General features: G+C 35.3%; 1 protein-coding gene across 2 annotated transcripts in view; it reads left to right on the top strand.

Annotated features, from left to right (window-relative positions):
- The window catches only part of rab3ip (RAB3A interacting protein (rabin3)), a 28182-nt gene that overhangs the window by 13121 nt on the left and 2890 nt on the right, over positions 1-12171 (top strand). For both annotated transcript variants that reach the window (XM_069904075.1, XM_069904076.1), the window contains 9 exons: positions 18-276; positions 1693-1948; positions 3010-3105; positions 6137-6214; positions 6660-6857; positions 7554-7682; positions 9681-9793; positions 11307-11406; positions 11525-11594. In XM_069904075.1, coding sequence (XP_069760176.1) covers positions 41-276; positions 1693-1948; positions 3010-3105; positions 6137-6214; positions 6660-6857; positions 7554-7682; positions 9681-9793; positions 11307-11406; positions 11525-11594 — 1276 coding nt within the window. In that variant the 5' untranslated portion in view covers positions 18-40. The remainder of the gene's footprint in view (positions 1-17; positions 277-1692; positions 1949-3009; positions 3106-6136; positions 6215-6659; positions 6858-7553; positions 7683-9680; positions 9794-11306; positions 11407-11524; positions 11595-12171) is intronic.

The raw sequence follows: 12171 nt of genomic DNA, 5'->3' as shown, positions 1-12171 counted from the left end.
TTTTTAAATCCACGCAGCTTTGTATAATGAACCTACTGCTATGGCAAGCAACACACTCGAAGGCTTCCATGAAGTGAACTTAGCTTCGCCTTCCTCTCCTGAACTGTCTCAACCAGAAACCACAGAAGCTGCAGCCTCAGGAATTCTCTATCATCCTCATTCATTGGTGAACTCATCCCCTGTTCAACCCTCTACATTGATTGCTGCAGACCTTCCAACACAGCCAATTTATCCTTCCTCTCAGAACCTCAGCAGCGGAGAATCGAGAAATGTCAGGTACGTTTAACTTCTGTGTTCAAATGCTAGCTTTATCTACACTATTTTTAAACAAGTAGAATAATTGTACATAATCAATGTATATGCTACACTTGGATCTAATGTGGCTGATTAGAATTTTAAATGTTACTTGCAATTTTGAAGCATTGCCTTTATCCTTGATATTGGCTCAGAACTTGCAACTGCATAATAAATAAACACAAATAGGCAGATCCATTTGACTCCTCTTTTCCCTTGATTTATCAGTCCCAGATATCACTAGTGAATCTTTTTGCACTCCCTCTGTCACGAGTATATCCTTCCTTGAGAAAGGAGATCTGAACCATACACCATTAGACCTTGACAAAGCCTTTTGTGTTTGGGATAAGATAGCTTTTTCCCTTATAACCTGAAGGCCTGCTTGCCTCGCTAATTGTCAGCACCATTGACATGTTAACTTTTATTGGTTTGGTGTTCATAGGCATCCATCCCTTTGACCCCTTACAATTTTCAGTCTTTCAATATTTAAATGTTTTCTTTCTGCCAGTATAGATGTCTTCACATTTTCCCACTTTTCCATTTGCTGTACCCATGCCATTTGCTTATCCTCTCTGCTTCAACTTCCATTACCATCAAGCATTGCATAAAAGGTTATATCTTAATGAATTAAAGCTCTAATAATTGGCCAGTGACTAAAATGGAAATTAAGTAGAAAGTCCAGGTCCAAATTATATAGTGACCATAGGTCAATTGGTATGTGGAGAAACTTGGCAGGCCAAAGAGGGTACTTTATAGACCAAAGATAAAGATATATAATATAACCAATGTTTCAGGCTATGAGCAAAAAAATTTGTATGTATTCAGATCCAGGGAGCAGAAATAACTAGGTTATAATCATTAGGTTATTGCTATTAATCACAATTAGAAATCATTTACGAGTTAACACAATTTTAAAAAAAGAGTCCTCTGGATGATACACCAGAGGGCATATCTGGTTATGTAATTGTTGTAAAAATAAAAGTGCTTTCAGGAGAAGAAATTTGGAAAACAAATGGTGACACAAATAAATAATAGATAACGAAGGAGACATCAATTTTTTGCCACCTTTTTTTGTGTTCAAAATGCAACGTGCACCTCCAGTTGATGTTAGCTTTAACCCAGAAATACCTTTAGCATCTGCTCATATTATATTTGATCTACCCAATTTAAGATTGAAGTTTGTTTTCTGGAGCTTTCAAGTACTAAAAATGTATTTTTAATTCAGGGGTTTTCCAATTTTTACCATCAGTGGCTACTGGAGTCTGTCAGTTCCACTGGAATTTTCACAAATTACTTCTGCTCTTGAATTTATTTTGTTACTGGTGCTGTTCTATTTTTGCAAATTATTTATGCTATGAAACTGTAAGTTGTCGTCTTTCACAATTTTATTAATTCCAGCAATAAATTTTCAATGCCATGTGCTACCTCGGGAAGTGTCCATAGTTCACCAAAACAACTGACAAGTGCTATTGGAAACCATCGTGCAGAAGTGGAATTTTTACAAGGTGTCCTAGCAAATGAGCTCCAAGAATGTGCAGAGGATATCTTCAACCAAAGTACAGACAGTCTATCTCATTTGAGAAGCCCGTATGTACAGGAAGTGAGAGAGAAAGGCTATGAAAGATTGAAAGAAGAACTCGCGAAGGCTCAGAGGGTACATCTGCTTTTATGTTGCAATGAGTACTTACCTGTTTCATTACAAACATATCACCTTTGTGCAACTAATGTCAATTGTTTTTTGTTCGTGATCTATTATCACTTTGTTGGCATAATGGAGTGTGTGTGTGTACATGCAGTGACTGTTCAGATATGTTGTGGCAAAGCAAAATTTTTCAGGTATTAGAAGTCTGGTAAAGCAGTCAGATCTTTCAGTCCTTCTATCAAAAATGGAAAAAATTCAGGCTTGAGCCCTCATCAAAGTATGAGCAAAAAAATTTGTATGTATTCAGATCCAGGGAGCAGAAATAACTAGGTTATTATTATTAGGTTATTGAACCAAAGGAACTAAAGGCAAGCTTTGGGATGCGATGAACATGGTATAAGTGAAAAGTTTTTCAAAAAAGTGAGCCTCTAGAAAAAATTGGAGGAGCAGGAATTAAAATGCATTATTGCAGGAATTAAAATGCATTAATGCATTCAGTTTTTCTCAGTACAGTATAAATGATCTGGTCTATTGTGTTTTTTTTTTTTTGAGCCTGTAAAGTTGTGCGATTTCAAAGTGGAATAATACTTCAAAGCTTTGTGGCAGAGGAAAGGGTAGTCTGATGTCTTGGACGTTTTTTTAAACATACTTCAGGATAAGACTGCTTTGGAAAATTTAGGGAGATGTATTTCTCTCTTGTTTTCAACTTGTAGCTTAAAACTATATATATATAATATATATATAATATATATATATATAATATATATATATATATATATAATATATATATATAATATATTATATATATTATATATATATTATATATATAATATATATATATAATATATATAATATATTATATATATATTATATATATATTATATATATATATGCACATGTAGCTTGTTGGCGTGCTTTATTATCAGCATGTCCCATTTTGTGTGTGCAGTGAATGTAATGAAAAAGCTTCAAAATTGAGCCAAATGTTCACAATTTTTCAAAAAGTTGCGTGTTGAATCCTTAATTTGCATAATGTATTTAAATTAAATGAATTTGTATTTGTTTTATAACAGGAGCTGAAGCTAAAAGATGAAGAATGCGAGCGCTTATCCAAAGTGAGAGACCAGCTGGGCCAAGAACTTGAAGAGTTAACAGCTAGTTTATTTGAGGTTTGTACAAGCTGTATCATAATTTGATTACTCATTTTAAAAAAAGAGGATACCACAATCCAAATGCAGAACAACGCAAAATGGAACAATATGCACCTCTATCTGAGGTAGATAGGCTTAGTACTTTCAAATGCGTGTGGAAGTCCATAAATCAAGAGACCTGTCATGGAGGCAACTGTGAAAAAGACACACCAACTCCTCTACTTTCCAAGAGGTCTGAGGAGATTTGATATGTTATTGGAATCTCTATCAAACTTCTACAGGGAAAGTATTCTGACTGGTTGCATCACACACTAGCTTGGTAATTTGGAGAAGGTAGCAAATTTAACCAAGTCTGTCACAGGCTTTGACTTTCATACCACTGATGACATCAATGTGTCACGCTGCCTCAAGAAGGCAGCCAATATCATAAAGGATCCCCATCATCCAGGTTACAACCTCTTCTGCGCCTACCTTCTGAAGGAGGTATAGAACCCTGAAGGCCAGGACCTCTAGGTTCAAGGACAGTTTCTTTCCAATGAATCCCTCCTTGCTATAATAATCATAAATTACAACATCGCAAAAAGGCTCGTCTGTACTACTTTTTATATCTTGAATATTTATGACTTATCACATATTTATTATCTCCTTAATGTATGCTTTTTTTACAAATTGCCAGTTTATCTACAGTTAGAAAGCATTTGTACTTTGTACAGTTTATATGACAATAAATTTATTATCTTAAAAAGAATAATTAACAGACTTCAAAAAGTCCTATCTTTGTCTAGGATCTGATGAAGTTGATTTTCAGATGTGCTTTTTCATTTATGCTCGTGGTATGCTAGTCTTGTGTGTGTCTCCTTTTCATTGGTTTCCACTTCATATATGCCAGTCCAGATTGACATTAATATTTTCTAAGTATATTCCTGACCCTTTGCATTTGGGGGTGTGTTTGTGGTTGGTGGGGGGTGAAATTGATGTCTGGCCAGCTGGCCTCTTTTTGAAAACATTTGCACCTGAGTGGTTACATAATCTGACAAACTTCACAGTTAAGCTCCTTGGTCTTTTTCCATAGGATAACCCCACGGGTTGCTACTAAAAATAAAAGATGTCTGTCCAATATGGGTCTCTTTGGAATCTAATTCTGTTACAAAATGTTCTCTTATTTCCCTTGGATCCTCACTTCCTCTATCTTTAAATAAATTAACTAATAATCTGGTGGTTAAACATACTTTGAGGATCTAGATACAATTTAGAAAACATTTTGGTTTAATGAGATTTTCTATCTTCTGGGCTTATTTTTTTTCTAATTATTTCTTTAAAACTTCCATGATCGAAGTAACTTTGAAAGAATAGTATAGATTAGACATTACATCTTTTAAAGATTTATTTGTCTAGGGGAGTCTCTTTTAAATAACTTTCAGTTAAATATGGATGATCAAATGCTTAATTTTTTTTCATTATCTACAGATTAGATTTTTTTTGTGATCTCAATTACATACATTTCCTAATAGGACTGATGAGAATTTCATTGATGTAATTTTAAATTACAACCTTTTTATAATGATTCAATATCTAACATTTATGATATGTTGTTGGGAATAAGAGTGGCTCCCTCAGATAAAGTTTATATATTTAAAAAAAAAAGCCTGGGAACAGGACCTACAGCTTTTAATTTCTGAAGAAACTTGGAATGTAATTTTCAAATTTGTTAATACCTCTTCTTTATGTGCCTGCCACTCCCTCCTACAATTTAATATAGTCTATTGGGTTCACATGTCCAAAGTCAAACTATCTCATTTTTATACGAATGTATCTCCTTGATGTGATTAATGCAACAATGGAGATGCTTCATTAATTCATGTTTTGGATATGTCCAAGTCTTGAGAAATACTGGAATGAAGTATTTCAAACTTTCTCTTTACTTTTTAAAGTTAATTTTAAACCTAAATGCCGTCGGCTCCGCATGGACTTTAAACAGCCTATTGAGGGTGATGCTGCGGGTCTGCGCCCAAGATGGTAGATCCTATTAATCGACAGCAGCCATGAGGGGCTGCAGTTTCCAGGGAAGCGAAGGACTGGAATAGGGCACCAGAGGACGAGAAGATTAGTTGCTCAATTTCCGATTTGAATTCAAATTTTCAAACACAGTGGGGACCCTTCTTGAATTACTTTCATAATCTCTGATTTGATATGAAGGTAGAAGTGTTGACTAATAAGGTAATTTATTATTCTGATAAGAATTCTGTCTTTTTATTACTGAACAGCTTTTATGGTAGTGGATTTAGATCTTTTTTATATAATGAAATATTAATACAATGTAATTTGTTTGATTGAAAATGTGAATACAGATGAAATTGTATGATTTAAGTGTAATGTATCTTTTTGACTTTGAACATATATCAACCTATGTCAACCAAAATTAAAAAAAATATATTTTTTAAAACTACTGTACAAGTACATATTTTGTATTAGAAGTACTGTATACAGTGGTCCCCCTTCCTCGTCGTCAGCCCGCGGTCCCTGTTCTCCGACTTACGACTAACCCTGAGTTACAACCACTCCTTCGGTCCCCATTGTGGTCGTAAGTTGAGGACCACCTGTATCTGTATTTTTCTACGTGAAATTTCATTGTTAATAATACAAGTATTGAAAAACAAAAGGTACATATTGTTGCATTTTGGACTTCTGAATTTGGGGTTGTGATATGATCTTTCTTAATGATGTACCTTTGGACAATTCCTGTTTCTTGGGGCTTTGATAGGATGAATGAAAAAAAAACCCAATGCTTTCTGAAATGGGAAGTGTTCAATTCCTGAGCGCAAATATTCCAGATCTTGGGTTGAAAAATGTTTAAAAATCCATTTAAATAAATACGTTAGCCGCACTTCATTCCCAACCCCAGGTGTCCAACAAGTTTGTTTGAGGATTGAAAATGTTCTTCTACTGGTGGTGGGGGAAAAATAAGTTTAAAGTGATATTTAATTTTGTTTTAATGAACATAACCTATCCTTAAGGAACTAATAAGTTTAAATCATCACTTGCTTTCAAGGAAGCCCATAAAATGGTACGTGAAGCTAATGTCAAACAAGCTGTAGCAGAGAAACAGTTAAAAGAAGCACATGGCAAGGTAAAATGATAACTTTTTGTAATAAAAGCTCAGAATTATTTTCATGATTAAGATGAATTTAGTTTGAAAATCTCAGCAGTGCTGTAATTCTGCAGCATATTTAGCATAGCGGTTGGCACAACTCTGTTACAGCGCAGGTTTGAGTCCAGTGCTGTTTGCATGTTCTCCCTGTGTCTCTGGATTTCCTCCAGGTGCTCCAGTTACCCCCCATACAGGGGTTGTAGGTTAATTGGTATACACGGGGGACACGGGCTTGTGGGCCTGTTACTGTGCTGTATGTCTGAATTTAAAAATAAAGTGTAGAAAAAAAAATTCAAATTATATTTTAAAAAAATTGTTTAGTTTTACAAATTGTTTCATTCACATTTCAGTTGCGCTTACATTTTGTTGGACTAAGCTAACTTTGATTTCAAGACGTGACTCTTTTTTAATGTTTATCTAAAAGATTGATGTACTACAAGCCGAAGTAGCAGCATTGAAAACACTTGTTCAGTCTTCACCAACGTCACCCACAAAGGAGCTCCAACTGAATGCAAAACCTAATTTTAAAAAGGGACATGCTCGAAATAAAAGTACAAGTGCCATGGCCACCAACAGCCAAGAGATGAATGTGGTGCAGCCTATTGTAAGGGATTGCAAAGAAGTAAGTTTGAAAAAGGGATTTCAAGAATAAACAGTATAATTGGGTTCATTTGGAATTCTTTATAGCTTACTTTGCCCTGTGCTCAAATCAAAGTCAAAAATGACTTCTTTATTCTCCCCCATTTCTGGTGATATGATTGACTATACAATTATCCTGTATCGCTTGTCTCTACTGAATGGAGCTTCTTTCGCTTGGTTTCATGTTTGAGTAACAAATAATACAAGTTTCTATTGCTTTTCATTTTGAAATTATGCAATGCTTTTTTGCTGTCTTAGGATACAAGTAATTTCCTTCAAATTCTGCCACCTGAGAGTTTGATTCTTGAACACGTGACTTTTTAAATGTTTATCTACAAGTTATTTGTACATTATGGAGCCAAGACTTGACATTCTTATCAAAAGTAAAGCCATTTGAAATGCCACATCAACTAAAAGCATTATGAAGGGTGTTTTTGTGCAGGGTGGTGAGATTTTGCATATCAAATATATTTTGTAAATTCCTCATTCAGTCTGAATAAATGCATTCAATGCAGCTGTTAAAAGGTTACTACATAGTTTTAGAGATGAATTTAAGAGTTCACAATAAACTCAAATTGTCAAATAGTTTGGAAAAGTATGGGCAATTTTGTTTGTTTCCAAAGTTAGATATTGTTTATCTTTGGCTTGACTTACAACTTCTTTTGTAACTTTGCAAAAGGTTGATTTGCTTCTGTTTGGTGAATTTAAAGCATGGAAGGAAGAACCAACAATTGATAAAACCTGCTGCTTTTTAGACAGAATCTATAAAGAAGATATCTATCCTTGTTTGACATTTTCAAAAAATGAGGTAAGAAGCTTAAGTCTATGTAACTCAATGAAGTTAGTAATGCAATGAATGAGGTCCGTAGTGTTTGCTGAATAGGTTGTTCTTCATGTTGGATTTGCGCAGGCTTAACTAACTTAAGTCGATCTTTATTGGGGCAGGTCTCAGCAGAAAACCTTTTGGGCAAACCTTATTGGTACTTGGCTCCTCCCTAGTAAGTAGTTTGTAGAATATCTCTGGTTTGTTGAAAATTCAGGAGGGGCTGAATGACCAATATAAGAGCAAGTGTGAGTCCCCTTTATCACAGGACTTTCAGCAGGGCTTTGGTTTCCTGCTGCTACATCTCCAATTCAGGTTCCTTTTGATTTGAATGTGGATTCCTGATCTGGGCATTAGGATGAATATTTACTTTTATAAAAAAAACCTCTTATATTTCTCTTAAAACATGGCAAAGTGACTTCATTGTTAAATATCTGACATGATTTAAAAACAATTGCAGAGCTTTTTACACCAAAGCAAAGCTTCATCCCTATCTTTGCCTTTATTGAAGGTTGTCAGAACATTTTTGGAGTAGTACATCACAGGATTCGACCAATTGATAAGGAGGTCAGCTCAATTCAATGCAGTTCTTGATATGATTGGTTTGAGTAGGCGATAGCTTGTTTTTATAAATCTGCATCTCTTGAGTTCAAACTTGGAGTAAGCTAAGTCAGTAAGTGTATAATTAGTACCAGAAATTTAACATTAACAATATTTTTTAATTGTTGGTCCACTGGGAATGCCTGCTATATTCCTGGTCAGTTTTTAAGTCCTCAGACTTCAGCAAGCTGCTTTCCAAATTCTTTGAGGCTGCTCTTGGTCAATGGGTCTGCTGCAGTCGCTGAGGGCCTGAATGTTCCTTTTGTATTTACATTTATGCATTGTGCAATCGTCGAATATGCAAGGCCAGGACTTTATAAGGTGATATTCAGGCTGTGGGGCACCAGATCAAGACCTTGCGATTTGTATTGGTACTTTGGGATTTTAACTCTCATTTTGGCTCGAGATTAGTTAAAGAAGAAGGTTTGCAGATGGTGGGTTGAGTACAATACACAAAAGTGAAGAGAAGCTCAGCAGATCAAGCAATATCTAAGAATTAAGAAATGTTGTGGGCCTGAGCCCTTTGTCAAGACATGAGCGAAAGGCAGGCATTAAAATGTAAGGGGGGGGGGGGCGGGGTGAGAATCACTGGCTAGCAAGATGTTAAAGGTGGGTATAAGTGAAGGGGTAGGAAAAAAATGGTGAAAAATGATTGAGGGGAGGATCTCCCTCTGACAGAGGGGACTGCGATCTGGAGGAAATGAGTCCGAGGGATGGACTCTGGGGAAGGTTCAATGGAAATTGGAGAAGTTGATGTTAATGCCCTGTGGTTGAAGAGTGTCCAGATGCAATTAGGTCAGAATTTCAGAGAGGAAGATGGTTAAGTGTTGTGCCAGGTTTTGATTGGCGTATTGGAACACCTGAGAGTGTCCAGAAAAACTCAGAACTATGCGTTTTTTGCCTTTTTTTTGCATAAAAGGAGAATTACATGTATTTATATTCTTGAGTAACGTGGAAATTGTCATTAAGAGCAAACTTGATTGGAAGCATCTTGAGGAATTTCCAATCTACATGTTTCCACCTTGAAATTGTCAATTTTAGTCTGTTCCTAAAGTAATCAAATTTCAGACATGTAATGTTCTATGACATTGTTTCATTCAGAGATAGAAGCAAACCTTTGAGCATTTAGAGAACATTCCACACTTTTTCAATTGTACCTTGACTCATTTGACTTGCCCAATGAAAATTGTATACCTCTGTCTTAAACCTTTCAATTAACTTCATTCATGGGATTAGAAGTGGAATGTTATAGATTTCTACTATAAGCAAACAATTGGTCATTAGTTAATTGAAATGGCTTGTTTACAATATTTTCCACACAGATATGATACAAGTTGGTTGAGCAAGATTTAAACAATTTCAAAAATTCTTTCCTTTCTGCAGCTGGCTTCTACAATTCTTGAAGCTGTTGAAGGCAATACATTGAGCATCGAACCAGTTGTTTTTCAGCCTCTCCCTGTTGTGAAAGCTTCTGCAGTTGAGTGTGGCGGGCCCAAGTAAGTTTAACCTGGTTCTATTGTCTTGAATGTAATGCAGGCAGTTCTTTTCTTTTAACTGAGGCTTTTGTGTCTCTTCTGCACTTCATAGCTTAAAAAATCAATTTTGTACATTGAATTTTTAAATTATTCCCAACAGAAAATTTAATATTTGCATGTAATTGAAAGAGTGGCGTGTTAATTTATAATTTTGATGTGTGGAAACCATGCACTTTGATTTTACACTACCATGATTCATATTTTTGAATTACTAGTGTACAGTGTAAAGGTTGACTTGCTTGGATAGCACACAAAATCAAGTTTTTCCGATATATTTGTATGCCTTATAAACAATTCAATGTAATTCCTGTATCGTTTTCTTCATGATCAACATCTAGCAATGGGTGGTAGCTCCTCTTGTTTCTTCTCTGCACGTGCACTGGTTTGGTCATCTCATGAATTAATTGGCACTTTCTTGTTCAAAATTATCCACAAGACAAAACAAAATGCATCTTGAAAATCAAATCTGAATTTGCCTGGCACAGTTTTCTTCAACTATCTAACACAATTTGTCAAATAATATATTTGTTCTTCATTTCCTTTTGTCTTTAATTATCTGTATGCCTTGAGGTTAGTGCTATTTAGTTTGGGAATCTTGCATTTTGACCTAGTGATGGCCCAGGATATATTTCCAAGTCGGGCAGGCATGTGGCTTGGGGAGGAAACTTGCAGATTATTGGGCTGCATCAAATCAATGCTGCACTATACCATTACTGGAAGTGAAACATGAAAATCTGCAAACACTGTGAAATAAAAACATTGCTGGAGAAACTCAGCAGGTCAAACACTAGTTTGTGCAGCAAAGATGGATACATAAAGAACATTTCTGGCTTGAACCCTTCATGGGGGGGGGGGCGGGTAAACGGTAGAGGGAGGAGTATAGTTCCACAGGCATTATCCACCTATCATCTACTGTCTGTGGGATTGTGCTCCTCTCTCTGTCCCTCTCTTCCTCACCCCACACCTCCCACCCCCCAAGTATTTCACTCCTGGTTGAGATGTTGACCATCTCTTTGTCCTTGCAGATGATGCTCGACCTGCTGACTTTTTCCACTGATTTATTTTTTTCTCAAATTTGTTTTTGGGCAGCAAGATTCAGGAATTTGATCTGATTTAATTTGGTCTTTTTCCAAATCATCAATAGTGCATGACTTGGAGGGAAAATAAACTGCAGAGCTACAACAAATGAGGTGATGGTGATCGACTACATTGGAATCCGATTTTGGACAATAAATGCTGTGTAGTGAGGAAAATATCACCAAATATTTGATTTTACAGGATCCTAATGTTTAAACCTTTTGGCAATTTTGTAGCATGAATTATTGCTTCATAATGGTAAACATTTTGTTTGTTCTTTTATTTTTTTGGTTTGCCAGAGAAATCCAAAAGTAAGTTTTGATGTGGTTTTTAAATCTGAGTTCATCCATTCTTAAAAAAAGATACATCCTTTCATCAGCTCTCTCTTTCTGTTCAGGAAGTGTGCTCTCAGTGGTCAGACTAAAACTTGTAAGCACCGAATCAAGGTGGGAGATTCCAGTAACTACTACTATGTTTCACCATTTTGTAGATATAGGGTATGTATTTTACACTATATATAAAAAAAAATAGTTACTGTACTTCTGAAGAATGAAATAATCCAGCAAACAAATTGGTATTCTGGTATAGAGTAAGATTTTGTTTCTTTTCTTCTAGATTATGTCTGTGTGTAACTTCTTCACTTACATTCGATATATTCAGCAGGGTCTAGTTAAGCAACAAGATGGTAAGAAATTTGAAAATTGAAAACTTTAAGATGTTATTTTAATAGTTATTAAGGAAATATTGTCAGTCGAGAATTTCCCATTAAGTAACTTTGTAAACATGGATTAGTTCCAACTTGTAATTGTAATCATGGATTAGTTCCTACACATGGCTGAGATCCTAAAACACAAACATAATCTTCACTCCTGCCTGAATGTACACCACCTTGAAAGGACAGCAAATAGTTGGATTATCTTCTCTGTACCAATGAACAATCCCACTGATGTGGCATTGAGCATTGACATCATTGGTTTCCAGTTTTCTTCTGTAGTTACAATCCTAAGATTTGTCAAATGAGTCACATTTCTCTTTCATAAATCTACTTGACAATGCCTAAGACTAATATTATTGCTGTATAATATTTGCTCTGCTAAATGTTTGTGTTCCCCTGTTAGTTCATTAAATCTTTTGCTAACATTTTTGTTTTCATTTACTCTAGATATTTTTTCTGTTTATTCTGTCTCAACCTGAATTTTTGCAAATTTTTATGTTTAATTATCAAAGCTTTTATTTTTATTGTTTGTTGCTTTGCTTTGGTG

Source organism: Narcine bancroftii, chromosome 11 (genome assembly GCF_036971445.1).
Source record: "Narcine bancroftii isolate sNarBan1 chromosome 11, sNarBan1.hap1, whole genome shotgun sequence".
In the NCBI taxonomy this organism is placed as follows: domain Eukaryota; kingdom Metazoa; phylum Chordata; class Chondrichthyes; order Torpediniformes; family Narcinidae; genus Narcine; species Narcine bancroftii.
Note: the sequence above shows the minus strand (reverse complement) of the source record. Positions and strands in the feature narration are given on the sequence as shown.